At 42.1% G+C, this 27,915-nt stretch overlaps 3 protein-coding genes and 1 long non-coding RNA gene across 9 annotated transcripts; 3 read left to right on the forward strand and 1 right to left on the reverse strand.

Moving 5' to 3' along the window:
* The first annotated feature begins 1,007 nt into the window (after positions 1-1,007).
* LOC6529079 (WD repeat-containing protein 74) lies at positions 1,008-2,810 on the forward strand. Its single transcript, XM_002090056.3, has 3 exons — positions 1,008-1,208; positions 1,266-2,316; positions 2,380-2,810. The coding sequence occupies exons 1-3, from the start codon at positions 1,121-1,123 to the stop codon at positions 2,495-2,497; spliced, it is 1,257 nt and encodes a 418-aa protein (XP_002090092.1). The 5' UTR covers positions 1,008-1,120; the 3' UTR covers positions 2,498-2,810.
* A 1,073-nt stretch (positions 2,811-3,883) lies between these two features.
* Positions 3,884-9,286, forward strand: LOC26534897. 3 transcript variants are annotated; one of them, XR_005560096.2, is made up of 4 exons: positions 4,873-5,965; positions 6,030-6,824; positions 8,577-8,695; positions 8,764-9,286. It is a non-coding gene; the product is annotated as an uncharacterized LOC26534897 (long non-coding RNA). The 3 variants fall into 3 exon arrangements; XR_001454411.3 differs by lacking the exons at positions 8,577-8,695; positions 8,764-9,286 and having other exon boundaries at positions 4,877-5,965; positions 6,030-6,602; positions 6,722-6,873; XR_005560095.2 differs by lacking the exons at positions 8,577-8,695; positions 8,764-9,286 and having other exon boundaries at positions 3,884-5,965; positions 6,030-6,873.
* Positions 9,287-10,256: 970 nt separating this feature from the next.
* Positions 10,257-27,814, reverse strand: LOC6529080 (neuropeptide CCHamide-2 receptor). Of its 4 annotated transcripts, none has more exons than XR_005560094.2 (8): positions 27,423-27,814; positions 16,513-17,096; positions 14,507-14,726; positions 14,281-14,447; positions 12,840-13,033; positions 12,597-12,717; positions 10,552-11,662; positions 10,257-10,451 (listed from the first exon to the last, which is right to left on the reverse strand). XR_005560094.2 is itself a non-coding variant. In XM_039370562.2 (8 exons), exons 3-8 carry the CDS (start codon positions 16,821-16,823, stop codon positions 11,260-11,262), a joined length of 1,416 nt encoding a protein of 471 aa, XP_039226496.1. In that variant the 5' UTR covers positions 16,824-17,096; positions 17,538-18,026; positions 18,105-19,693; the 3' UTR covers positions 10,257-11,259. The 4 variants fall into 4 exon arrangements, 3 of the variants coding, with proteins under 3 accessions (XP_039226496.1, XP_002090093.1, XP_039226497.1); XM_039370562.2 differs by lacking the exon at positions 27,423-27,814 and adding exons at positions 17,538-18,026; positions 18,105-19,693 and having other exon boundaries at positions 10,257-11,662; XM_002090057.4 differs by having other exon boundaries at positions 10,257-11,662.
* Positions 19,803-21,967, forward strand: LOC6529081. The gene has a single exon (XM_002090058.4). The coding sequence runs from the start codon at positions 19,900-19,902 to the stop codon at positions 21,934-21,936; it is 2,037 nt and encodes a 678-aa protein (XP_002090094.1). The 5' UTR covers positions 19,803-19,899; the 3' UTR covers positions 21,937-21,967.
* Positions 27,815-27,915: the final 101 nt, after the last annotated feature.

The raw sequence follows: 27,915 nt of genomic DNA on the forward strand, positions 1-27,915 counted from the left end.
ATATTTCGTTTGGTTGAGCGAAAAAGTTTATGGCGTTAGAAATTTGTTGCCCATCTTGATCGGCGTTGGTTTTATTGATGACATCCCTAAAGTCTCCTAGGAAATTTGAAACTTTGTGGTTAAGTTCTTAGCTGTTGCCGCTGTCTGTTATAAATTCTGTTATTTTTTTGCATTGAGTAATACTCTTTGCCGAAAGGGTACCTTCCAGTGTCTTCGTTTTTTGTATCGTACATATATAATATTTTTCTGGCCGGGCAATTCTTATGTGTGGCAACATGTTCGCTTCTGGAGTTTGTACACTCCATCCTTGTACATACCACCTCCGCACTTGAAGCACTTTTATGCCCTTGCAGTGATTGGCGGTATGACCAAAACGAAAGCATCGGAAACACTGTACGAAGTGTACGAACGGTTGAACCGCCACCATTGAATATAGAAATGTGCTTTTTTAATATTTAAATTGATTTGACGGAGTCGGTAAATACACACAAACAGATATGCACTTAAAATACAATTTATTAAAAAGTTTACATTTTTTTTTTTAAATATTACCTAAAAAATTTTAATTTTCTGGCGAAAGTTTCGTTGGGAAAGAATTCTTACAATTTTGTGCTACACATTCACAGTTTTTGGATTTTATGCAAAAAAAGACATGTCTTGAATTCGTATAGTAATTTTTGTGGTATCACAATTTCCAAATGAATAGAAAGTTAATAAAATTTTCTTAGATTCGATTTTTTTTATCAATATTTGGATTTATCACCGGGAATATGGTTGCATACTATTTCCTTGCATTTTTAAAAACCTGTCAACAAATCCGCACTCTAAAGTAGTTATTTTTCTTATTAACTCTAGTGATCATTCATATATCTCTGTATTCTCTCAAGAGAAGTGGTTTTCACCGCGAATTGATTTTTTCTTAACCATAGTGAATACCCTAAATGGTAAGAAAAACATCGATGCCCATTAAACATCGATATCAACGATAACATTGAGTATTTGGCATATATTTTTTACATCTCTATTGCACGTGTAGGATTTGTTTTGACCACAAGAATTTGTATAGCCGCTTATCTCTTCTCATTTTAACGTCAAGTATTAAGAAAAACAGCGTGTAAAGATGAAGTGGACAACTGCAAATATCAAACATGTAAATTACACAGCAAAGCACGAACTGTATGTGGGAACACACACGGGCTCCTTTAAACGTACGTCCGTTGATTCTTTAACGAGCAGCACTTGCAATAATCACTTCAACTTTTTAGACCTCGTGCCTGCTTCCGACAAAACCCCTTATGGACAAAACAACCTGAGCGATTTGTGCACCTTGGGTAAAGATTCCCGCATCACTTCTCTCGCTTTCGGCAACGACGATCAGACGGAGATCCTTCTTGGCCGGGCCAAGGACGCCGTGGAGATTCACTCCTTTATAGAGAAGGGGCATTCTAGGAAGACAGTATCCTTAAACGCCTCTCCAATAGTTGGCTTAGCCCGATACAACGACACGCTTATTGCCGGGATCGGCAACGGACAGATACAGAGCCTGAAGCTAGGGGCGAGCGATGAGTCCGAGCCCATGGTTATCACTACGGGTAACCAAATGGATCACCTGCGCCAATGCACGCAAGTCAGGAGCATTGTAGCCACTGGCGGAAAAGAGCGTCAAAACAATTTAAAGGTCTACGATCTAAGTTCCGACGGCAAGCAGATTTTCACATCAAAAAATTTGCCGAACGACTATCTGCAGCTGGAGGTTCCGGTTTGGGACAGCGATATCGGCTTTGTGGATGGGCCGAGTGTGCTTGCTACTTGCTCGCGAACCGGCTATGTTCGCATCTATGACACGCGGATGCAGCGTCGACCGGTTACATGCTTTGCCAGCGAGGAGCACGGGATGAGCTTTACGACTCTAGTGGCAAAGGGAAACTTTGTTTACACTGGTACCACAATGGGTGCTTTAAAGGCATTTGACACTCGACGCATGAAAACACATGTGCATACGTACAAGGGATTCACAGGCGGGATAAGTGACCTTCACTTAGATACCTCCGGTCGCTTCCTAAGCTCTGCAAGCCTAGACCGATACGTTCGTATCCATGACTCTGAAACCACAGTGCTGCTCTACCAATGCTACGTCAAATCAAAAGCCACTAAGATTCTTATCAGACAGTTTGAAAACGAGCCAGGGGTTTTAGAAGAAATTGAGGAGGCCGCTGAGCTTCAACTGGATAGAAACGAGAGTGAAGATAAGAGTGTCAACGCAACATTTGTGGACAGTGAATACGAACACATGTTCGATCAGATGCCCACCGTGGGGTAAGTTTAACTTTATGTTAAGTGATTGAATAATACGCTGAAATCTCCCTTTATTGCCAACAGTGACAGCGATGAGTCCGAGGAAGGGTCGTCTGATATTAAGCATTCAAAGGCTAACCTAAAAAGAAATTCTTTGGGACAGTCTTTAAAAATTAAAAAGAAAAAGGTTGCAAATAGTTGAAGCTACATTTATTTACTAATAAGAAAAAATAAAGAAAAAATAGTATATTTAGAGAGCTACTTAATTAATGAACTAACGAACATGGTATCGTAGGCAACTGCAGAGCTCTGTGGTTCGAGCCTCCTGACATGAGGTGCGTAGGTATCACAAATACTTAAAATAAATAATAATTTTAATGAGCAGACAACAAACGTCGACGGCGATAATGTTTTTTTACCCACATAAAAACAACACCAGAGACCATCATAAAAGTCGAGTTCTGTTACCCCTTTAATAAAGTGATGGGTCTTACAGCTTCTGCTGTCTAATATAAGGAGTTGTTTATTTTAATTCCAAAAATCATGTTTCTTAAAAACAGTATGAGGTGAAAATAATGTAGAAAGAAACATTGTTTGAAGATGGGTTTTTGGTATATATCAGTTACTAGAGGAGTAAAGGATATTAATGATAACTGAATAGGTTTGACCAAAGACATTATCATAACTTCTAATGTCTTTGGTTAGACGTGGTTAGTCGAAACGTTGTATCTCCATAAAGGGTACTCCGATTTATGCCAAATAAATGTTGTTGTTTAGAGAAAACTGTCTTTTTGAAACCGCAATGTTTTTCTTCTGTTAGTTTTGTTTTTATGTTGTTTGTATTATTTATTCAAAAATATAACAAACAAGAGAGAACGCTATAGTCGAGTTCCCCGACTATCTGATACCCGTTACTCTAGTAACGGTAGTGTAAGTGCGAAGGACAGTTTTTGGCGGTTTGTGGGCGTTAGAGTGGCCGTGGCCAAAAGTTTTTTCGCGAATAGATAGAAATTTACAAGACTAATACAAAAATGAAAAAATATCAAAACATTTTTCAAAAATGTGGTCGTGGCAGCTTTGGGCGGTTTGTGGGCGTTAGAGTGGGCGTGGCAAAAAGTTTTTTTTGCAAATCGATAGAAATTTTCAAGACCAATACAAAAATGAAAAAATATTAAAACATTTTTCAAAAGTGTGGGCGTGGCAGTTTTGGGCGGTTTGTGGGCGTTAGAGTGGGCGTGGCAAAAAGTTTTTTTTGCAAATCGATAGAAATTTACAAGACCAATACAAAAATGAAAAAATATTAAAACATTTTTCAAAAGTGTGGGCGTCGCAGTTTTGGGCGGTTTGTGGGCGTTAGAGTGGGCGTGGCAGCATGATTCGACAAACTTGCGCTGCGTCTATGTCCCTGGAGTCTGTATGCCTAATCTCAACTTTCTAGCTTTTGTAGTTCCTGAGATCTCGACGTTCATACGGACAGACAGACGGACAGACGGACATGGCCAAATCGACTTGGCTATTGATCCTGATCAAGAATATATATACTTTATATGGTCGGAAACGCTTCCTTCTGCCTGTTACATACTTTTCAACGAATCTAGTATACCCTTTTACTCCACGAGTAACGGGTATAAAAATCTCCATTGTTTTCGGCTCAACTTATTAGGTTTGACCACTAAACTATTACTATTAAATAAAAGTATACATTAATTTTATATACATTTTATTTTATAAAATTTTAAACAAGTGGGCATTTTAAATACTAAAGGACTTTGTTTAGGCATTATTTAATAGTTGGTATACCCACCATTTCAAATATACGGTTTGGTAAGGAATCATAAAATTTTTAAAAACAATTATTGGCCAGGTTTTATTTATTGCTTCAACTAGAGTATAAGGGTCACTAAATTGTCTTCCTCCTTCGTATACTGTCCTTGACAAGAGTCCCCCAATGTTTTCGATAAGGTTGATGCTGGGGGTGTAAGGCGGCCACTCGAGCAATTTGACATTCTGATAATGTTTTACAACCCAAGCGGTATGGATGGGAGCGTTGTCATGTTGGAACGTCCATGGAATATGATCATAAATATGATCTCAGAAATCGGTGGAAAAGCCTTTTGGAGTACTTGTACGCATTTGCGTTCATTTTCACATTGTCAAACTGAAGCAAAATACTGAGTTACCGCTGCACTATAATGAGATACAAATAATGGTTCAACATAAAAAAAAATCACAAAAAAAAAGCATTTGAAACGAGGTGAGATGGAAAAATGTCAAATAAGTTTTTCAAAACTATTTAGTTGAGCGGCACTGTACTTTATTATCAATCGTATTATTATAATATCAAAATAATTTTTAAAAAGACTTATTTGTACCCTTACAATGATATATGTTTGGAAACATGTTAGTGCACGAAATCGGAGAAAACTAATGTAATAAATAATTCGGTGTCAATCATCAGCTTCTGTCAAAATACTACTAACAAGGATTCATTTTTGCCTAAAGATTTAATTATTAGTCTTAAGCATGCAGATGAAATACGCCTACTTAGTTTAATTTAGTTTCAGAACGACTGCACGCACACTCTATCACTTCCACAATTGTCAGGAATGGCTTGGAGTTTGATTTTATAATATTTTGGCCAGTTTTCATCAGTATGCCAAAAGCATGTTGAAATTTCTCAGTCACACTCACTCCCACTAGATAAATAACTTGTATCTAATAGTCGAGGAACTCGACAATCATTCTGTTTCGTTTTAAAAGTTATTCAATTTTTAGCCGGGTAGCATATTTTACAATTTGAAGTGTTAATCTTTACCTAAATTAAAGCATGCGCTTTGAGCACCGTCAAGTCCTAGAACTCAATTTGAACTACAACAAGACCAGCTAAAAACTTTTAATTTCTTTTTCGAACTAAAAGTCGAGCAGGTTTATACTAAGATACCAGCCATCTAGCTTTCAAGCGGTTTGAGGCAGCCATAAAGGCAGCCGGATGATAAGGCAACTGCCATTTTCCAACCCCGGTCTTCACGCCATGTACACGCACTCCCGAATGGTAATTCCGAATATCGTCTTAGTACTATCTTTGCCATCTTTTTGGGAAACTGGCTTTTCATAAAGCATGGAAAGGTCGCGTGCTGATTGACGTTTGGATGTCAGTGGAAAAAACCTGCTTCACGAAAAGCGAATAGGCGACTAACACTACCGGAATTTCAAAATCTTTTAGATTACATTTTAATTTCATCTTTACGTTGCCCATCTTCCACCTCCATCAACGGTTAGTGGCCACCATTTAGTTTTCCCGGAGTTTTTGCTGTTCCAGATACGCGCCAGGAAACTTTTGCTTGCAGAAAAATAATTTGGGTCTGAAAGTCGGCGCCTCGCTCTGGTTACCATCGACACAAATTTAGCGAGTGAGCTTTGACAGCCCCCAAAAGTTGGGCATTGCTTGACAATGTTTGCCGGAGCAGAGCCCGGAATTTTTAATGCAAGAGCAAACTTCTGCGCTTGTGATAATGTTGCAATTTGCAAATAGTATATAAATCTGGCTAATAGTTGCTGGGCCAGATTTAATGACATAGAAATTAACTGTTAACTATTTCCCAATCGCTCGTTAGTTTACTCATCATTATGCTAACAACGTCCTTGTGCCTGAAGAACCATCCGACTAATGGTAAGTCAACCCCGAAACAATCGAATCAACCGATCCACAGATGGATGTTTGCTTATTTGAATAGCACTTGAACACGTCTTTTGGATCCCCTTTGCCTGGAGTGTCAGCTGTCAGCTAAAAACGAACTGCGCGTTATTTGCATAATCATTAAATGGTGAACGCCGCAACAAGCTTTATTACGATTGGAACACAATAAGAAGTGGCCTATAATCATAAAGAAAGCAAGTTATTCACTGCCTCGGGTTCCGGGCCAGGATGTGTATCGTTGGCCAGGGCTAGCAACAAAAGAGTGCACCAAGTTGGGACAGGCCGAGATGTCGGAAATTAAGTGCGTGCTCTGTCCCGCGCTGAGGAAAAGTTAAGACGGAAGATTTGAAGCCGCGGTCTTCCAAGAATGCTCCTTGCTCGCAGTCAATCGATGTTGGATGTCGTAACCGAATAATGCTTTAAACTGCCCAGTGGCAGGTTTTTTCGTTATCCCAGGCCGCGCGGGTAGCGGTAATGTGAAAGCACGCCCCTTACTTAAATGGATTCGAGCCAATACCAAATATTTCGGGATGTGGGCCAACTTTGCAAGTTTGAAGTCAATTTAGCGGAATGTTGCCGGGACGAAATATGTGGGCTCCAGTGCTTACACGTGGGTAGACCTTGAATATTTGCGTTATTTTCCGAGAGGCCAGAAAGTTGTGCGACTGGCACATGTGCGCTGGCAGAATACTCGACGACTCTAAACTGTCTGGCTCTTTGCATTTCCAGCCCAATTGACTTTTAATGGCTCTATGGTGATGCGATGCGGCTGAAACAACAAACACAAGTTCGACTGCTTTTCGGAAAGCTAAAAGGGTTGAAAAATATTGAAGTATGTATGTAGCTTTTGGGTGATATAAAAAAGAAAGCCTCTTACTCAACCACCTCCTTTGTTTTTGGGATTTCTCGGCATTGCTTCCATTATTTTTGCCCAAAAGTTGCTTGGGATGCCTGAAATAAGCTTGGAAGTCTTTTTCAAGTAAATCCCATTAATGCCGAACACGAAAACGTCTTGACTAATTACTTTTCATTTGATTTTCGATGACGCGCACGACAGGTGACGAGGGCACTGTTTTGTAAATACGTTCTCTCACGTTTGCTCACACGGAGACGAAAACGTTTTATGGCAGTTCCATTATATTCATGGTAATCTGCTCTAAAATAAAATTTAATTCAATATTATATTCATAAAAAATGCATGAGTTCTATAATCATCTGTGATTGCATTAAGCGTTGACCAATTTCCCCAGAGGTCGATTTTTTTGCATTCTTGGGGTAGTATTCGATAAAATTTCCCCGCCTGATTTTAAATGTTGTGTAGTTGTTGTTCTATCAGTAAGACTGTCATTAAATAAAGTGTGTGTGCATTTAAGCCGTCTTTTGCGATGCATAAGCCTATTATGTGAGTCCCACTTCGCGTCCCAAAAAGTGCGCGTGATACCTTGCGCATAAAAAGTTCTGATTTGTTTATTTCAACGATGCTGAACCAATCCAATGGGTGCTGACAGTAAAAAAAGAGTAACAGACTGTATACATATTAATGGTCAGAGTTATATACTTAAGATGGAGTTGGCTTAGCTCAGCGATCAGATCTTCGGGTGTAGTTTAACACACGTGCAGGTTAATGTACGCAGAATCATTGGCCCCACATATAAAAGTGCTCATATTGTTTTATTGAGTTAAAGGGTATACTAGATTCGTCGAAAAGTATGTAACAGGTAGAAGGAAACGATTCCGATCGTATTAAGTATATACATATATCTTGATCAAAATTAATAGTCGAGTCGATCTGTCTATATTCGTCTGTATGTCAGTATGAACTCGAGATCCCAGAAACTATAGAAGTTAGAGAGTTGAGATTAAGCATACAGTTTCCAGCGCAAGTTTGTTGACCCATGTTACCGCGCCCCCAAACCGCCCAAAACAATTTTTGTTAGTCTTGTAAATTTATCTCGGTTTGCCACACAGACTGCCAAAAACTGTCAATGTTGAAATTTCTCCTTTGCACTTCCACCAGCTCAGTAACGGGTATTAGATAGCCGGAGAACTCGAATATAGCATTCTCTCTTGTTCCTTCCCGAATTCGAGCGTTTCTGCCGATTTAATTCTAGCCTATAACTTATTCAATTTCCCCTTTCCCCGCCTCCCTGCGGCAATATATTTCAATTGATTTTAATTTAATGGAAATGGCGAATGCGAACAAACGAAATTAGATACTTGCGAGTAAAATTCAATAAACTTGAAAGTGTAGACAGCCGAAAAAAGGGCGTCTGGTTCATTTAAAATTCATTACATAATCGAAATGAAATGTGGTTTTGGGAAATGGCGCAATGTTAAAGCTTTATTCTGGATACTTTGAAAGGCGAAATGTCAGTTTGGTCAATCCGAACACCAAAAGCAATTAAGGTCGGAGATAACTTGCTGGCCTACAAATGAGCACTGGTCAGATTTCAAATAGGAATTTACTAAAAATCAAAACATGTGTCTTTTGTCGACTATAAACGGACATGACGAAGGGTTCACTTTCCTCTTGTCAAACACATCTGCTTCGACCTCGTTCTTTTTTTTCTTTTCTCTTCTGCAGGTTTTTTACAATTAACAAAGCCAGAAGACCACAAATGTCGATCCGAAACGAAATACCCTCACAAATTCCTATTTTAAATATATGTTGTGCATTCTGGAATTTAAAGCCGCGGGAAGCAAGTATGTATACCTACCATTTTGTTCCTAAACCTCATTTAATTGCAGAATACATTACTGTGAATTTGTAGAGGGTTCTTATTAACTTTCGACTTCCTGTGTCCAAGAATAAGCATTTACAAGCATTTGCATTGCCGCCAGCACTTAAGTTAAAGGATGTCACCACTGGCGAGTATAACCCCCAGCCATTGGAAAACCGGAAAGCTGCCTGCGTGCTGGTCCAACATAAAAGGGAAAATAGCAGCCGCAACAGGAAAAGCAATAGTATTTACGCGTGCCTTTGATAATGAGGACTTATGAATGCGTGAACACATAAAAGATAAGATACAAGAAGGTGGGGAGCCTACTAATTGTTAGTTATTAGTTCGCCATTGATGCTGCAAGAGGTGTGCTCCATGGTACACTCAATAAACACTTTTACGCGGATCTATCGAGTTCTTTGGCATGTTTACATATATGCATATACATATCTCAGCTAAAGACAAACCAATGGCCATGAGTACGTGAATTTTTAAAGATGTATATAACCCAAATGACGGGGAATGCCGTTTCCACATTTTTGTAACTATTCCGCAGTAAACTTTATTATTGGTATACGAGTCTGTCCTACTTAACGTGCAACTAACTTAATGGCTCGTTGTCTTTCGGTGGTCGTAAACTTTCAACTCAACCGACGCTGACCAGTGGCATCCTGCTCAACCCCAAAACGACAGACGTGGGGTAGAGTGAAATTAGCTAATTGTGCGATGGACATCGCCATTGCTGTTCTAAATCGAAGCCTAGTTGCCTGCGAATCAACGTCGCCCTTGCGGCTATACCCAGTGGTAGTCTCGCATTTACCTTTGACGGCAGCCGGCTGTGGTGAACTCAGTTGCGTTGGCATAAATCCAATGCCCTTTGACTCCAATGTGCAGGACCGGAAAATGCTCCCTTTTCAAATGCTTAGTCCCGCATTTTTGGACGTCGGACCACGGACGGAATTTTCTAAATGAAGGGGCCAGTTGTGATTTAGAGGGGGGGCGATACGTCGATCGACTGCTCGGCCAACCGATGGGTACAACATGTTGAGGTCCCACTTATTGGATGTCAATAACTATGGACTCGACGGGATGTCCTCAGATAATACATGCCGTGTTTGGCCAATTTACATCCACCAACTACGGTGGTTGTGGCCTGTGACGTCCTGATAGGTATGCAATAATGAAATTTTGCGTGTGCTAGGGCCCAGATTGTATTTATTGCCTTTTCTGGACTTCTGCCGATTGCCCTTTCCCAAAACAACTTTGGTAGTGTGAAAGAGTGGGTTGGATTGGATGGTGCAAAGGGAGCTTGCATTTGTAGTTGTTTCAATGGCCCAAAACTTCAAAGCAATTTGGAGATTTAGCCATGATAAGGGTGTTTGTCGAAGATCCGAAATAAATTGGAATAACAAACAAGTTTATATACGGTTTGTAGGGGCGTAGCATACGATTTAACAAATGGTAGATCCCATTTCATGTTCGCCTAAATTTCAAAATGCACGCAATTTTTAAGTTTCGCAATAGGCAATGAACAAAGGTAGGCCTTGGTGATAAGTCTTCAATACATTCAATATTGATTTATTTTTGATTTCGAATTACATTTATAATATCAATATTAAATCGAACTTATCCGTAGTCTTTGTATGATGGGTTGCCCGTTTCCTGGTTTTTAGGGGTTTTCTTCGGTACCTCAATTTATTTAGTAGCGCATTCCGCCACATTCGTAAAAATTTATAAAGCTGAAAACAAAACAAATTATAAATTAGCCAAAATATGGTTGAAAAATACCTAAGCAGATTGCACATTAAGTGCAGTACATACATATGTGCAAGCCCATACCTGGTTTCCTTAACGCTCCACGATCCAAAAGACTTCGGCTACAAAAATGCCGCATAATATACAAGCTCTTTACATTTATGATATCCATTTATTTACATTAATCTTATTCTGAAATCCACTTAGCGTATTGATATATTCAATTTATACTTCGGAAATGAGCTAGGTTCCTAGCTCCGTGGCTTTTATAACACTATCGCACTGAGGCAGGTAATAACGAGTTATATTTAATCCCAACCTGATAATTATTATTAATTATATTATAATTATACTTAATTAACCCATAATATAGGATACCATAACATAACATTGAATGTGGAATTATGCGCAAAAGTTTTGCTTGGTAAATATATACATATGTATATATACAGCGACATGAAGTTTAGTAATAAGCTATTGTTTCCCAATCCATTCCTTATTCCTTATCTAGCCATAACAAGAGTTCAAGTAAATACTAAATGATGCAAATTCGCTAAAAGTAATCATTTTTTAACCTATTGAACGTTGCACGGAGGCAATTTTTGCTGAATAGTCCAGCCGCGCTGAAAAATACCAGGGGATTGTGAAGAGTGCAGAGTGCGAGATTTGAAATGCAAGTGGTGCGAGCACGCAGTGAGATCAAAGGCCAATTGTTTTCGCTCAGAGCTGGTCGTCGGCCTGCAAGGATACCACCACCTCCTCCTCCTCCAGCAGCTCTACAATAATCGTGCCTCACCTCTTTTCGCTCACAGACGCCGTCCTCCCGGCGGTACCGAGTCCGGAGGATCCCCCGCTTGCACCAGCTCCGTGGGCATTTCCGTGCTGCAGGGGCATCGAGTCCTGCCGATGAAAACTGCCCACACGACCTGACCCTCCTCCTCCTCCAGCGCCAGAGACTCCGTGATTGCTGTTCCTGTGCAGCGAGGCCCGCAGATTGCCAGCGGTTCCCCCCACGTAGGTCGAGCGGCGCATAGACATCACACTGGTATTGTCCATCATTCCAGTGGCCGTTGAGTGCTGCCGCAGGTGCGGCTGACGTTTGACGCAGATGCAGCAGAGGTAGCGATTAAAGTGCTGCCGAAACACCCCGGACACACAGTAGAGGGCCACAGGGTTGACGCACGAGTTGAGGAAGCTGCAAATTGAAAACACTCGGTCAGGTTAGTGCCAATAAACGATTCTAGTCTCGGCACTGAAAAGAAGGTAACGGTCGTTGAACAAATTTTGTATACCCTGCCAGAGTGTATATGATTTCAGGTCAGATGTTTGTAACGCAGCTGTAAATTTGTAATTTTTTGTAAATCAATAGCTTTCAATATGCAAGTGGTTTAGAAACCAACAAGCAGTCGAAAAAATCTACACTGACTACACACTAGTGACCGCAGTACATAATATACCCATATAGAATCGAGAACATCTTTTGTACTGTGCTACAGACATTCAACCCAACTCATAAAGATCTATACAAGGAAATTGCAGCAGCAACTGATTAGACTATTCCTATGCTCTATTTGATTGTCTTTTCCATTTTATGATACTATACGGGATTTAACTTACCACCCATTTGGCCAGAATGCAAATGGCTTTGCCGACGCGCGGCAATGAATTAAGCCACCAAACTGCTGACACATTATTTTCGAGTTTAACTGCGCTAAGTGACGCCCAAATTGGTTTCCAGAGTAAAGGGGAAGGACAGAAAATTGTGAGGGGCGGACTGTCAACAAAAATAAATGTACTGGTAAAAGTTAAGAGAGTGAGGTACCCATGCATAATCTGTTTTAATTTAAAATTGAGTCAAAAGCCGGGGGCAATGCCACAAAAGTGTGCTTTTAAAACGTTAAACGAAAACGCCCTGAAAAGCATATATGTACATGTGCATACATACATATATGCACCAAATTACTTTCAATTATTTTTACGAATTGGTGTGACTGAGTGCGCTGGCGACCATAAATTTAGAGCCCCCTCATGGGATACTTGCATGGCAAATGCAAGCATGGACTCGAGAAAAATGTCCCTCTGTTACCCGAAAACTGCTGAAAGCGCGCTACCTCTGCTGCTTCACTCACCTCGTGCAAAATCCAACGATGCGCAGCACGTTCCAGAACTCATCGAAGTCCTCCTCTGCCGTTGGGTAGAAGTGGTACCACAGCTCAAACACGTGGTACGGGAAGAAGCAAATAAAGAACACTGCAATGACAGTGGCAAGCCAATTAGAGTGTCCGTGAAGTCGTTTGGGATGCCCGATGTGGGATGCCCAGGATGTGAGAAGAAGCATGGCGGTTTGCAAAATGCGGAATGCGATGACTTACCCACCACGAATGCTACCACCATGCGCGCAACATGAAGACGGGCTCTTGCCTGGGTGCGGCTCTGCATGCTCTGCTGCTCGCCGGGCATGTTACGGGCGCTCATATGAAGCCGCTTGGCCATCATGATGTAGAGTGCTCCGATGATGGACAGCGGCAACAGGTAATACACCAGTGCCTTGCCCGCCACCATGAACCTGGAAGAGAGTTACTCGGAACCATGGCAGATTATCCGTAAGCCTGCTCTGCTTTCTGGCTTGAACATGAATAAAGCAGTTTCCATGGAGAAGGTTGCATTTTCAATTTCCCCTCACAATAATGAACTTTGCGAATTCTCTCGAATATTTGAGCGTGACTGACAGCGTATGACGGAGCGTTAAGACTGCACGAATGGACGACATTAAATTCCGCATCTGCTAGGGATAATCAAGAGGAAGGGCCATCGCCTTACAAACTCTGAATGCCATTTCCTCGCCATTTTGCGGCTCTTAGTGTGGTCGAAACACATGCCACCAAGTGGTATAAAAACAAGAGAGAACGCAATAGTCAAGTTCCCCGACCCGTTACTCTGCTGGTTGAAGTGCGAAAAGGACATTTGGCATATTAATAGAAATAGGGAACAAAAAGTATTAAAGTACAAAAAAAATAAAAGATTTTTCAAAAGTGTGGGCGTGACAGTTTTGGGCGGCGTGGGGGCATTGGAGTGGGAAGGGCAAAAAGTTTTTTTTTATAAAAATAAGAAATAAAAATAAAAAATAATAAGATTAATTAAAAACTGGAATAATATCAAAACAGGAGTGGCAGTTTTGGGCGTAAGAATGGGTGTGGCAACATGGGTCAACAAAGTTGCGCCGCGTCTATGTCTCTGAAGTCTGTATTATGCTTATGTTCCTGAATATATATACTTGAAGAATATATATACTTTATATGGTCGGAAACGCTCTCTTTTGGCTGTTACATAATTTTTGACGAATCTAGTATACTCTTTTACACTACAAGTAATGGGAATTATAAAGCACGTCGGCACGCCGTAAATGAAAAATTAGCGACCAGTTCAGGGCGACTACAGCTGCTCGGGAGCGTCCAATGCCCCCTCCTAAAGGATCTGTGTAAATTACATCACAAGCAGATTATGTGGCAACAGCTGACGCCAGCCGCACGAAAGGATTTTCAGATTGCTCCACAGCAGCTACATTGATGGGAAAAGGAATTAACTCCAACATGCCGGGGCTTGCGAGCTTAAGCACGTCAATGAGGAGGCAGAGGTGTTCTTAAGAAACAGGTAATAGCAGTTGCATCGGCTTGCGGAAAAGACAGCTGGTGGGTGAGCTAATGATTAAGGCTCACGCTAGAGTATGGGCAGAACGTAATATTTGTCATATGGATCTAGTTCAAGTAAGGGCCGGTAAAAGCAATTTATATAAATGCAGCGGTATCAACATACTTTGCATACTCCGGGTCGCGAAATGGGGAGCACACTTCAATGGTCATGTTACCGGTGGCTGTGAAAACAGGGTACGACTTGATGTCCGAGAACAGAACCGAAGGCATGCCCAGTAAGATGGCCAGGATCCAGATCATCACAGCTGTAAATACAGTGAGCGGCTTGGTCTGTTGGGGAAGAAAATATCTGATATGACATTCTAGAGTATCAATAGACAATAACTTACCTGAAGCTTGCGTAGGGGATTTACAATGGCGCAGTACCGCTCGCCGGAAAGGGCGGTCAGTGTAAACACGGACACCCCGATGGATATGTCCTTGAAGAACTCGCTGATGCGGCACATGTTCCGCTCAAAGGGCCAGCTTTCCTGCGTGTAGACAATCGTGGCCACTGGTACACACACCAGTATAACCAACAGATCAGCTAGGGCCAGTGAGAGAATGTATCTGGAAGCATATGATATCGGTAAAGGGTTACTATCTCTACAGATTATTGGTATTGAATGTTTTTTTCAAGGGCAAGTCAAAATCCTGACACCTACACACGCCAACACATGCGCGCTTTCACCCTTATGCTGTTCAGAGCAAAGTAAAAGAACGATTGAGAGCAAATCAGCTTGACATTGACACCAACGACCTCCCGTGAACCAGTCAGGACGAGTGTTGGGCCCTCGGACGGGGGAATCATTAAACCTGCTGGATTTGGCTGATTGCATGTGACATGAATTCCAACCTGACACGTTTTCAGTCATCGTGTCTAGACAAACAGTCGCGACAAAGTCGTCGAGCAAACTTTCCACCAATGACAGGACGATTACGTTGGCCATCACAATTAGTTGAAGTGTAGTGGCAATTTTCGGGCAATCAATGCAAGCTTATGACCGCTTACGGATTAAGTTGGTCCAAAACGAAGGGACCTATTCGCTTGGAGAGAGATAGTGGCTACCAAACTCAGGCATTGGCTTCCTAAGCAGCTGCTGTCAAGCCAACATCTTGGCCCAGAAACTTTTGATTCAATGTACATTTAAATTCCTGTTACAAGCCTGTACAAGTTTAAAAAGTTAATAAACATTTGCATAGCGGACAGCCTCCTTCCAGAGTTCCACTGCCAGCTGTCGGAATGCCCGTGCTTCGTAGTTTTCTTGTCAAAAATAAGAACAATAAAAATGGGACGGAATAAATCTTGTATATTGTCAAAGATGAATGTGAAATCGGGTTTGTAAGGCCACATTGCGTAGGGTCTGAGTGCTTACGACTACGAGGACTGTCAACTTAGCAACAGAGATGAGCTAGTTTGCTATCTCCGGATTCAAAGTCGATGTTGTGCCCGCAGATAATGTTTTTATTTTTCGCAGGAAATGTTAGTTTATTGTCGGAAATCGCAGACAACAGATGGCTTGTCGTCATATTTTCTGTTTGCTTCAAGGAGTTAAAAAGCTTTTTTTACTACCCGTTACTCGTCGAGTGAAGGGGTATACAAGATTCGTTGAAAAGTATGTAACAGGCAGAAGGACACGTTTTCGACTATATAAAGTATATATATTCTTGGTCAGGATCAAGAGCCGATTCGATCTGGCCATGTCCGTCTGTCCGTGTGAACGTCGAAATCTCAGGAACTACAAAAGCTAGAAAAGCTTGAGATTAAGCATACAGACTCCGAAGACATAGACGTAGCGTAAGTTTGTCGATTTATGTTGCCATGCCCACTCTAACGCCCACAAACCGCTCAAAACTGTCACTTTTAAAAAATGTTTTGATATTTTTTCCTTTTTTTTATAAGTCTGTTAAAAATCGATTGATTTGCCAAAAAAATTTTGCCACGCCCACTCAAACGGCCACAAACCGCCAAAAACTGTCAGTGTTGAAATTTCTCCTTCGCACTTCGAATGGCTGAGTAACGGGTATCGAATAGTCGGGAAACTCGACTATAGCATTCTCTCTTGTTTAAATTTACTCTTCGGAGAACGTTGTAAAACAATAAAATCATATGTAGCCCATAAGGTTTAGTAGTAACTCCCGCACTATATCGCAAAGTGACAAGCGCATTTTAAGTCCAAATGTGCGACCATATAAATAATACATTATTATATATGGCCCGTTAAAGGCTGTCTTCAAAGAAGCAGGCCGTATCAAAGCGGAAGACCTTCAATATATGTTGTTTCATGCCCCCCTATCTACTTCCACAGTGCCCACCTTCTGCGAGACCCCCACAGTGCGTTATACATCCACTTACGTGTTGGGTATGTTGCGCATGGAGCGGTGGCGAAAGAAGATGATGACCAGCGTGCCGTTGCCCAAAACTCCCACAATGAAGATAAGCGTGTACAGCACGGTGACAATGTAAGTCTCCGGGCGGTCCAGCACGGGCACATACGGTATTATTCCGCCGTCGGCGCTGGCGTTGTGGCCCATACCCTGTGCCGGGCCCTCCTGCTCCAGACCTTGTCCCGTTGCCAGGAGTTCGCTGTCGTTGGCCCCGTTGCCTTCGCCATCCGCTAGTCTGGCTGCCAACGTCTGCCCCACGTCCATCAGGGCGGCGTACATGTGCAAGGGGGGGTTGCTATTGCTCTCAATACTGTTTCTATGCGTATCGTTTTATGGCCTCGCTTTGGTCACTCCCGTTTCCGTGGGTCTGCCGCAGTCCGTCGAAAGCTGCAGGTTCTGTCTGGGCCTCTGTGCTTATGTCGATGATGTTGCTGCTGGTGTTGCCACGGGCTCGTGTTTTATTTTGCACATTGTGTTTGGTCGTGACCACTGAGCTCTCTGGTGCGGTTGTCCGTCAGCTTCTGCACGACTTTCGCCAGTTGGCGCCGGAAGCTGTTGGGGGAAAAAGTAAGATAGAAGAGAAAAAGAGAGAGGGCGGATCCGTCAGTTCCGACTAATTCAGTTAAACTTTAATCGGTGTGCATTTGCCTGCCCGTTAAGCATACGCTGCGGCTTATCTAGACAGGAATGCATTACCTATGAGGCGCATAAATAACAGGCATACACAGCGTGTGCATCGGGGCGGGCAAATAGAATTTATGAATTGGCATCTGAGGCTGAACCGTGTCGAGTGCAACATATAGTACAGGCTCTGTGTGCGTATCGGCATAATAAAGAATCTCCTTAACATGCAATCGCTGACCATGTGTGCATTCAACACGAATTTACAGCGCCAATAATCATAAATTTCGAAATATTCCCCCCAGCAAATAACTGCTGTGCGGCAATCAGAGTCTTTCAAACATCCAATTATTTGTGGCCCCTTTTTCTTACCCTTCCGCCGTGATTATCTTTCACGCCCGCCCGGCGTTCAGCTGCCGTTTCCGGACCCGCAATCCCACTAATACAAAAACATTCGTGCGGAAGCAAATACTTTCAAGTCGCAATGCGTTTATCCTAAAAGAAAGCAGGGCCTGACGCCCGACTAAGACAGACTCTAAGGCGGGTTTATCAGACTTGCTGTCAGCTTGCGAGGGTGGCGATGGGTCCAACCATCTCCGCGCGCATTTTTGTTATCCCGATGTTGTTTCAATTTCGTTTCGATACTAGCTATCGTTGCCATTTGGTGAGCTGCCATTGATTCCGTTTTCGTTATTTATTTATTTTGATTGTGGCCTACGAGTGCGTGCCTCCCATTCGCCAAATGGAATTCCATCAAGTTCCAGCTCGTGGGACTATTTTTGGAAAATCTAATCAACCAGGCTAAGTGAAAGTGCATTCCCGAGAGCTTTATGGAATCAGGCTCTTTAACTGCTGTTGGTGCTGCTTGTGGTGCATCCGAAATGGTAAATCCGAAAAATTAATTTCAATCTAAATAATAATGCAACAGCTATGGCTTACTTTGTTGTCTTGACCGGAGCTCATATATCGCACCATCGCAGAAGGTATATCGATTTAAGAAGTTTTCAATTTTTTAATTGTATTATTTCTATCGTAATGCCTTAATCATTTAAGCCATGTCAACTCTGGTACTCACAAGCTGCCAAAAAAAGTCACCATCTAATTACTGCCATATTCATAACAATTGGGAATAAAATAATAAAGTGTTAAAAAATTATTCACTTTTAGGCGGCGTTAGACTGGGAGTGGCAAACGTTTTTTGGCAAATCGATTCTAGCGTATGGGTTTGACAGTTTTGGGCAGCTTGTTAAAGTTAAAGTCAAAAGTCTCCTTTTTCATTACTTCATTATCTTGTCCACTACAATCATAAGATGCACTTCGCGGGTCAACTAAAATTAGTGTCCGAAAACGTCAAATAGCTGCTGGAAACAACAAAGAAAATGTCATATTATTTCTTAATCAGGAAACATTTTCTTTTCTGTACCAAACTTCTGGATAGTTTTTTCACAAGAAAATGCGAAAAACTTAAATTTTGCTAGTCGCAGACAAGCAATTTCCTTTAGCAGGGAATCCCATGGGATCACTGGGCAGGAAACAGCCATCAACAAGAGAAATGATTAAACTTGACTGTCCAGACACGCCCCCCAATGTCGTCAATTGACCTCAATCAATTATACACAATATGTTTTTTTTACCTTCATTTATTCCATTAGAGTGTTTTTGTGTATTATATTCGGCGATGTGACTGTAAAACGCAACTGAGGCACCCATTTGGCTTGGGTATACATTTTTTTTTTATGATTTACCGTTGTTGTACGAGCTGAATTCGGTATATGCTAAATAAAATCAGCTTTCAAGCAATTTCAAATGTCGGGGCATAGGTAAAATAAGCATTTGCCTACCGCAGCGAAGATGTCTTTGGGGCCCCGCTGTGAGCAACCGCTTAGCAAAAGGCAAAGCTAGATATTATATGTTATAACCAGGGATGTGTTACTTCCACCTCAGCACAGGGACTAAATATACAAATAAAGGTGGAAAATATGTTCTCCTTCATAGCATTGTGGAAAAGCTTTGAGTTTTGGATACAAAATCCAGCATAAAGAGACGATGTATAACGTTCCTTTGTAATACGTGTTAGATAAATCATAAAACCAAAACAATTTTATACACTTGCGTGCTCCGGATGTAGCTCTGGCGACGAGACGTTTGTGCAATGCGGCGTGTCGGTTAATCATTTGGTTGTTTTATGAGCAGCCAAGCCGAATAATAAGCCTAGAAGAAAAACAAGCCTAAAGGTGCACCAAAAACTTAAACTCACAGCCTATCACGGAAAACCCCTCGCCCAACGATAACTTATTATTTTTCCTGCAGTTCTAATTAGAGTCAAATATAACTATGGCGCCTTGAGGACCCCGAACGCCAGCCTTGGCCATATTTAATGAGAGCTGAAAGGTCTGCGAGTAATGCAAATTCACTCCGCCCACTAAACGCTTCAAACATTGACAAAATTATGCGCAATCGCGGGCCAGTCTTACGGCTACCAACTTCCGGCGAAAAAGTCAAGTCATGGGTGGATGGATCTCGACCTCGCCATCGGGTCCAGCCATTAGCCGTCATTAGATATGATTGAATGCGGGCCACGCTTTTCCACTATATAAAAGGGGCAGACTACTGGTGCCAACAGGATAGGTCAAGTTGCCTTAGTGTCAGTTGGCAGTTTGGGAAATGCCGACACACCTATTATTTCGATAGATACACTTAGATTCCGCAAATAACTCTTCAGTAAATTAAAAGTATGTCCAAGCGGGTGAGCATCATGTTGCCCGACGAAATGGCTGCGGATCCTTCGGGCAACAAGAGACACTCGAAGCCCAGCCGCACTTTAAAAAGTTCCATAAAAAACGGATCAAGCGCTCGGACGCAACTCGTAACGCCAGTCTTTGTGGTTGTCAGCCCGGAGAGCAGCCAAAGCTCTCTTACCTCAGGTCAGCGGAACAACACCAGCACGACCAACAACAGTTTCCTAAACCAACGGACTAAGGAGGACGCCGGGGAGAGGTTGTCAGGAATCGAAGATACGGCAGCTCTGGAGAGCAGCATCTTGCTGCAAAGTGGATCCTCAAACTCTAGTGATTTTGATTCTACCTCCACCTCGATCAGGAAGTTCCTTAAGAGCACCGTGGCTTTTGTTAGGGCAGGAGAGTCCTTAACATCCGTGAAACATCTCTTTCACAAATTCATTAAAAACAGCGGCACAATGTCAAATTCCAAGCCGTCGCTGCCATCCTCCTGCTCTCAGGCGGTAGGTGAGGAAAATCCCTATATGAGCAAGTCCAATGATACGCTTTTGACGGACTCGGTCATCCGCACTGCTGTGCCCAGTACCTCCCAGATGACTCCCACCTCACATTTTTCCAACTACTCATTCAATAACACGAACTACGACCTTTACAACCTCCTCTCTGACATCACCCCTCTGACTGGCTACACGCCCGTGGGTCTCACGGAGGATGCTGACTACCGTACCGACACTTCTGCAAAAACTGCGTTGAACAGCATAAACTGCAATTTGGCAAACTCGTCGGAGGATCCTTTAGGAAGGGGATTCGGCAACAGTCCTTCGTCAACAGTTTCTCCCGGTGAGGTGAAGGTAGCGGACACAAAAAGGCGACCCTCGTCGAAAGATCGCTCAAGCAGCAGATATTTCCTCCAGAAACGTAAGACATCGCGCGCTAGTTTACGTAAAAAGTCACCCAAGATGTCACCTCGAACAAATCAGTCTGTGCCTGCAATAGGTCCTATATTTGCTATGGTTAGTTCATCTGGGCCTAACTCTTCTGATGGATCGCGGCGATCGAGCCTGAGACGTCAGCAAAGTCCATTACCCAACGGGGCTGCCAAAATTTCGGCCACTTCTAATTCAAGACTTAACTTAGCTACAGCGTCCCCGTCTAGGAAAGAAAATTCCCTTCGATCAAGCCGTTCAAGAAAGAGTTACCACCGTAGTTCACCCAGAAGCCCAAGTCGAGTCACTCGGGCCAGCGCCTTGGAGAGCCCTTACCAAAAAAACGATGACGCCGCCGCTAAAGTAGAATACGTCTTCGCTCTGGTCAGCCCGGAGGAGGCGGAAAACAGTCAGCCTGATGAAAGTAGTGCCAATGTTGAGGATGCCTCCTCCAGTTGCCAGACATATCAGAAGCATTGCAAGTGTCACCATTGCCAGGACATGCGTCGGGCGGTCAAGAGGGCAGACTTTTTCAAATCGCCCGAGGGCCAGAAGCGGCTGGAGGCGAAGCTACTGGCCAAGAACTTCTTTATGGACATCTGCGTACTGTCGGTAGTGCGCCACCAGATTCAGTCCGTTCTGCATGGGACCCGCCGTCATCCATCAGCGCGGCTTAGTTACCCGGTGAGCATCTGTGGAGCGACCAGGCTAAGCGGAGGCTCGCTCTCGTTGCAGTGGATCACCCATGACCTTGACAACGTAGACCACTTCGACGTCTTTGTGGACAACGTCCCGAGCCGTAGTGTCTACAACCGGCAGGCTACTTACACCGTGCTCGTCGACGTAAACACCGCCCAGACGCACACGCTGCGACTCCGGGCGGTGCCGGAGCGTGGAAGCCGTGTTCAGGATTCCCCGGTGGACAAATTCATGTCGGAGGTGGCGGCCGGGCATATGCGTCACGTTAGGCAGGGCCATCTTTTTGCCAGGTGTTTCGAGCACCTGGACGCCCGACCACAGCAGCGCACGTTGGTGGACTTCTGGACGGACAGCGAGTTCTTGTACATGCCCACCCGCGACTTTCTTCCGCCTACAAAGGCTCGCTGACTGGCCAAAATAAACAGTTTTATGAGCAGCAGTCCATAGGAAGTGGGTATGTGGCGGAAACCGCTGCGTGGCCGAAAATTGATTAGGCTAATTTTGAAGTGATGACTAATCGGCGAAGCAAACTCTCAGTGCAGAAAAATTTGCCCGGCCACTATCTGCAGTCGGTTAGAAAGAAATGTTAGCCTGGTAGAGCCATCAGTCAGCCATGTAGACAACATCAGCTGTCGGCGCTATTTAAAGAAAAAGTTGTAAGCTGGGCAGCGTTGATGAAGCTGTGTGTCTTTATCAGTAGCTTGCAGGCAGGCTGGCTTGGAATTCAGCGTGTGGCCACTTACGCACGTAGGCGTTTCGCGATGATCTGTCAGAAATTTTGTGCTGCAGAGTGGCATGATTAATTATTTGGCAAATATTTGAATTCCTCGCTCTCTGCTCAGCTGGCACTGCCATGGAAATGAGGAAAACCAAAATAATGCGGACACGCACTTTCATAGAAGAAAAGAACGGGCGAGAAACCCAAGCCGTTCAGTATTTTAATTAATTTTCACTTTCGTTCGACTAGTGAGCATTCCATCGACGATGTGATGGACAGCTGTGCCAGCGGTGGCCACTCGAGAATTCCCTGTCCACAACTCACTGGGCGCGTTTTGATTGAGGCGTTTGGCTTTCACTTTGTTTAGGTTTCGCTTGGCGCTGGCTACTTGGGGCTACTTTCATTACTTGGATAATTTTCAATTATCGCTGTTATTTCTGGAAGTCAGCAGTTTATGTTTTCATCCCTCTCTTGATATGAATATTTATATGTAGATGTGTACACGTTGCCACGCGGCGGAAACACATTTTTTATGGTTCCATCTCGCGGCCAAGTTCAATTACTTTTTATTATAAGGTCCACGTTCCCCCTCAACGCATTTTTATGTGCTGGAAACAGTTGGCCAAATATTTTAATTGATTTCATGTGGTCGACGCCAGCCATTTGGCCAGGACTCTGCCCGATCAGAATGTAGTGTTTTGTAAATATTTGCTTTCTCGCCCAGACATTCATGTCCGTGCCTCGAGTTGTTTACGGTAGACTGTTTATGGGAAATTGCGTTGCTTAATGTCAGATCTTCTGATGGCCATGATGACGGTAGCGATCATTGTTCAGATGCGGGTTCTTACTTAATATTACGACACAATCTTTGTTACGTTCCATACCTTTCGATGAAATATGACCTATAAATTATTGAAGTCGGACAGTTGTCCCATAAAATTAGTATATCCTACAACTACTTATTTTGTTGGCAGTTCTAATAGATAACTGCAGACGCAAGCGTCAAGCGCGTTCAACTTTAACGTATCCTAATTCTTTAAACGGAATTATTATTAAGTGAATTAAAATGTATTAAAATGTTGTCGTCGTTTCTATTGAAACATATTTTTCTTAAAATGTTCTTAGTAGTACCTAAGTTGAAATAAAATATGCATTACATATAAAATAAATTCCAACCGATCGGAAAAACTGCCGGCTGGTGAGTTTCTCTAAAGCAACCACATTTACGTACATGTGATGGAAGTAAAGCAAATGCACTGGACTTTTGGACTGTTCGGAAAACATAGAATTTAAATTAGCACCTTTATGCAAATTAATCATTTGTTGCCTCACTTATTTTCATTCATTTTCTTTACACCCCCTTGCAATCGTATTATTTGATAACTAAATTGGGGAAAGCGAAATCTCTCGGCACTGGAGGCCAAATAAATAGATACCACCAGAAGAACAACTAGCTTGTTAGTCTACATCGGATACTTAATCTGGACAGAGGAACTATGATTTTCGACCAAGTTCACCTGCCCTGAGTAAATACAAGTAAGACCCGCATCTACGTATGTTCTTGTAAGGAGTAACTTTTCTAGTTTGACTAACCTTTACCTTGCCGTCAATCGAAAATTTATCATCTCTCCTTTATCATTTCTCCTTTAACTAGTTAGTTGATTACGATGTGACAGCACCAGCAAAAACATGAGTGAATTAGGTCCTTCAATAAATCATTCGGCCATTCTAGATTCAGTAAAATCTACAGCAGTAGTAGCCCATCCAAACAATCGCAGTCGATGATTGTGCGGCAGTCAAGCTATCATTTATCAAGCGTCAAGTAGCGCCTAATATCGCTTAGAGGATAAAAAGGCACCAAATGAGTAATATCTTTTTAGAAGACAGGTAAGTCTTGCCTCCTGGACAAAACTTGAGCGGATTGTCAGAAAGTGTGTGCGTCAGCGCCTCAACCTTCATTGAGCATGTGTCGCGTGTCAGGAATTGACAACTCGTCAGATTGAATCGTGCCCGTCGCTTCCTACGCTTATCTTCTTCGCTTATTTAATATCCTATTTATGCCTTGTCTTGCTCCCTTCGGCCCAGCTGACTGGAGCGGTAATTGAATTCAATTCTACGTCAGAACGCTGCATCCGAATGACACTCGAATACAGAACTGGAACAGCTGTCATAGTTATGCACACGTAAGATATCCTAGGCGAAAATAGACCAGAATGATGTCGGCGGCGTCGAACCTCAAGTCATATCAACTAATTAAGAGTCCGATGTTCCTGTGCAAGAGGTGAGCGAAGCTAATGACCGCTTTACGGAATTCATTTACCGAATGGATGAGGCATACGTAACACGTGGCTTACTGCGTATTCATAAGTTAACAGGGGACTCTGTGCGGCAAGGACATCATCCTAATTATGCTGCTCGCCCAAGCTCATCTTCACCGCAATCAGAGCATGAGCCTGAGCACTGGGCCTCTGCTGCCTTATGGTCATTAATAACCAGCGCCGACATTAATCAGTTTTATATATCAAATTAATACCGCCACACTTGTTGTGGGGAAAAAAAGGAGTGCTCCGACTATCAGATACCTGTTACTCCGCTACATTTGGTTCGGTTAAGGGCCATACCTGTTTATAATTTTGATTACTATATAAAGAATTTTTACATTACATTTTTTATCTGGTATTTGGACTTGATGATCATAATTAGACGGGCGAAAACTATATATTTTCTGTGACATTCCTGGCAACAAACCCAGTATACCCTTTTAGTTAAGGTTGCTGAGACCTTTAGAAAATCAATTTGAAAAGCCAAGACTTTGATATGTCATTAAAAATCTAAGAAGCTTCCTCAGCCGTTAAACAAAACTTGTCATTTAGTCTTAAAAGCTTAAGTCGAAATCGAAATTGCACAAAAAAAAATTTCTAAGAAAATTGGAATGTTGTCAGCAATTAATTATTAGCAATAAATTTTGGAGCAATCAATGAAGGCAGGGTGGAAAACGTAATCTTTAAGCCACCCAGAAATTTGTATCCAAAAAAATTTATAAATGGCTTTGTGTACACATAAATATCAATTTAATAGGGAAGCATTGACATTTTCGTAACATAAATACAATTTATTATGTGTACACAGCGTGAAGTAGAAGTCGGAGCAAAGGCTGCCAGCATCTTAAACAGCCGTGCATAAGTATTCGGTATTTTTCCAACATCAACCAAGTTTTACGCCAAATATATGCGTAATTTGTAAGCAGTTAAGTATGTTAAGAATAAAATGCGAAAGTTCAAAAACTTGTATTAATAACGAAAGCAGTGACAAACTACCCCTGGTAACTGTCGAACGCCTCGGGTGGGAAAAGTTGCTATGGAAATTGTTTCTGATTGTTTCCCGATTGAAGCTGAGCTAGCATAACGAAAGTCCATTAGCATCGGCGAAAACTCCACGCAATCATTACTGTAAAAGGGTCGTCAAACGGATGTGAACTAACCATACATAATATTTGCATTTTTCAGATGTAGCATCTCAAAAAATATGTTTAGATCACATCCATAGACAACAGATAACTTTTCAGAGATTATTAAATTAATACGCTCACAGCGTCAGAGTATTTTGTGTACCATAAGAAAATTTTTAATATACAGATAAACTAGGAAGAATCTAAATAGAAAGATTGGCTTGCGACAGACAAAGCATGCGGCAATTGAAAATTGTATTGATATATTTTAATGATTTAGAAAGTATGATTTTTATCTAAGTGTACGAGCAGAAACATCATAACCGTATGGTAGACAAGTGCGAGCGGTTAACAAATATGGCCCTGTGAGCTCGTAAGTTCGCGATTTGTGGGCATCGTGCGCCTTTGTAATTTTGTTAACCGCAAAACTTTTATGGCACTTAAAGGTAAGGCTCGGAAAGAGGTATTGAAGATGAAAAGTGTTCACCTAGAAGAATTAGACGGCAAGTAAGGGGTCGGAAAAATATAGTGTAGAGTTTGTCGGATATCCTTAGCGTACCCTTACATACAGGAGACGGCGCAATACGTCGTATGCGGGATAATTTCAATTGCGGCGCCACCAAACAACTTTTTTAAACACAATATCATACGAAGACCATATCATACGAAGACTAATTAGCCAAATTTATTTTTATGAGTTTAGAGTATGGATATCTGGCTTTGTGGCTGATTGCGCTGCCTAATTATACGTTCATACCGTCGCCCGCCGAAGAAAGTATTTTTCAGCACCCTAAAGGTGAGCGACAAAGTTGATTTAATCTTTGCTGATGTGACGCCATCACGTTCTGATTGTTGATTTGGCGACGGATCGACTAACGATTGTGCTAATTCTCGGCCGCATTAACTCCAATCTAGAATCGAAATTTAGCTGTTGTGACACTGACACAAACGAAATTCCATCAAACCATTTATTTATATGGTGTTGAAAAAATTGGAGGCTTGAGTCCGGGAACATAAGAACTGTTTCTTTTTTGGAACTTTCAAAGGATTGCCATATATTCTTCAGCTTCGCCTCAGGTCCGGATCCGAAACCCCCAGTGGTTAATTAGATTCGAGAACCCACCGGACTTATACAAAAATGGCACATTACAGCGAGTCCAGATATGGGACCCAACAACTTCCGTTCATCTTCTTACCGCCTAAGATACTCTGTCAAATAATGAAAAAATTTGTTGCCAGAATCAGCTTTTAGGTCCGCAGGGGATTATAATTAATTCAAAATTGATAATTAAATATATTGAGTTGAGAAGTTATTTTAATAAATTCGAACCAAAAATTGGACTTTGCAAACTGGAAAACAACGTTGGCGTAGACATGACCCAAAACAGACTTATTAGAAATGGAAAAACCTTTGAGAAACGACACGTTCTGTCGTCCTTTAATTAATTACAACAAACTTTTTCGCATTCAAACAAAGAGTTTTTGTATTCCTCGTAAGAAAATAAACAATTTCATATTTCAGTATGCCTGACACAAAATAACTTTCAACATTGCTTGGGTTTTTAAGAAGGCACGAGACAAGGTGGAAGAAAGAAATAAGTAAGAAAAGTAAATTTAAAGGACGGGGTTAAAAGTTGATTCATATTAAGGGATGCATACGCGTTATACATTTTCTTAGCGTACAATCAAACTCCCCCAAATATTGGTATATATGTTTCCTAAACTCACCAACAGGAATATCTGTCACTAGTCTACTGTAAGCAAAGTGATGCAAGCTAGCCAGCGAGGGAATTTTACCAGTCGACAGCAAGTGTTTCGCAGGACACTTGTCCCGAAATTGTTTGTTTGTGAATCAAAAGCAGAGACAGCTGCCCATCACACAATATTCGAAGAGTGTTTGATTTTTAAACCAACGCGGGGAACTGTGGGCTTTGCGAGCGCAACCAGCAAATCGACCAAGTGTCAGCTCGTTTGAGAAGAACATTACTTTATGCGAGTTCAAAATGCGGGTTATTTGGCTTATACTCGGGTTTTAAAATTTCGTTTCGCGGCCACAATGCGTTGTGACTACCAAGCGAACGACCTCGACCGTTACCGCTGAATCCGTACACAGGACTAACTAGTAAAAATCGGCGGAACCGGCGCAAAAGTCTGCGTCGTTAATGGGATCCACATGAAACCACGATGTCCAAAAAGTGCGCCAAGTCCAGTATAAAGTAAA

Source organism: Drosophila yakuba, chromosome 2L (genome assembly GCF_016746365.2).
Source record: "Drosophila yakuba strain Tai18E2 chromosome 2L, Prin_Dyak_Tai18E2_2.1, whole genome shotgun sequence".
NCBI lineage: Eukaryota > Metazoa > Arthropoda > Insecta > Diptera > Drosophilidae > Drosophila > Drosophila yakuba.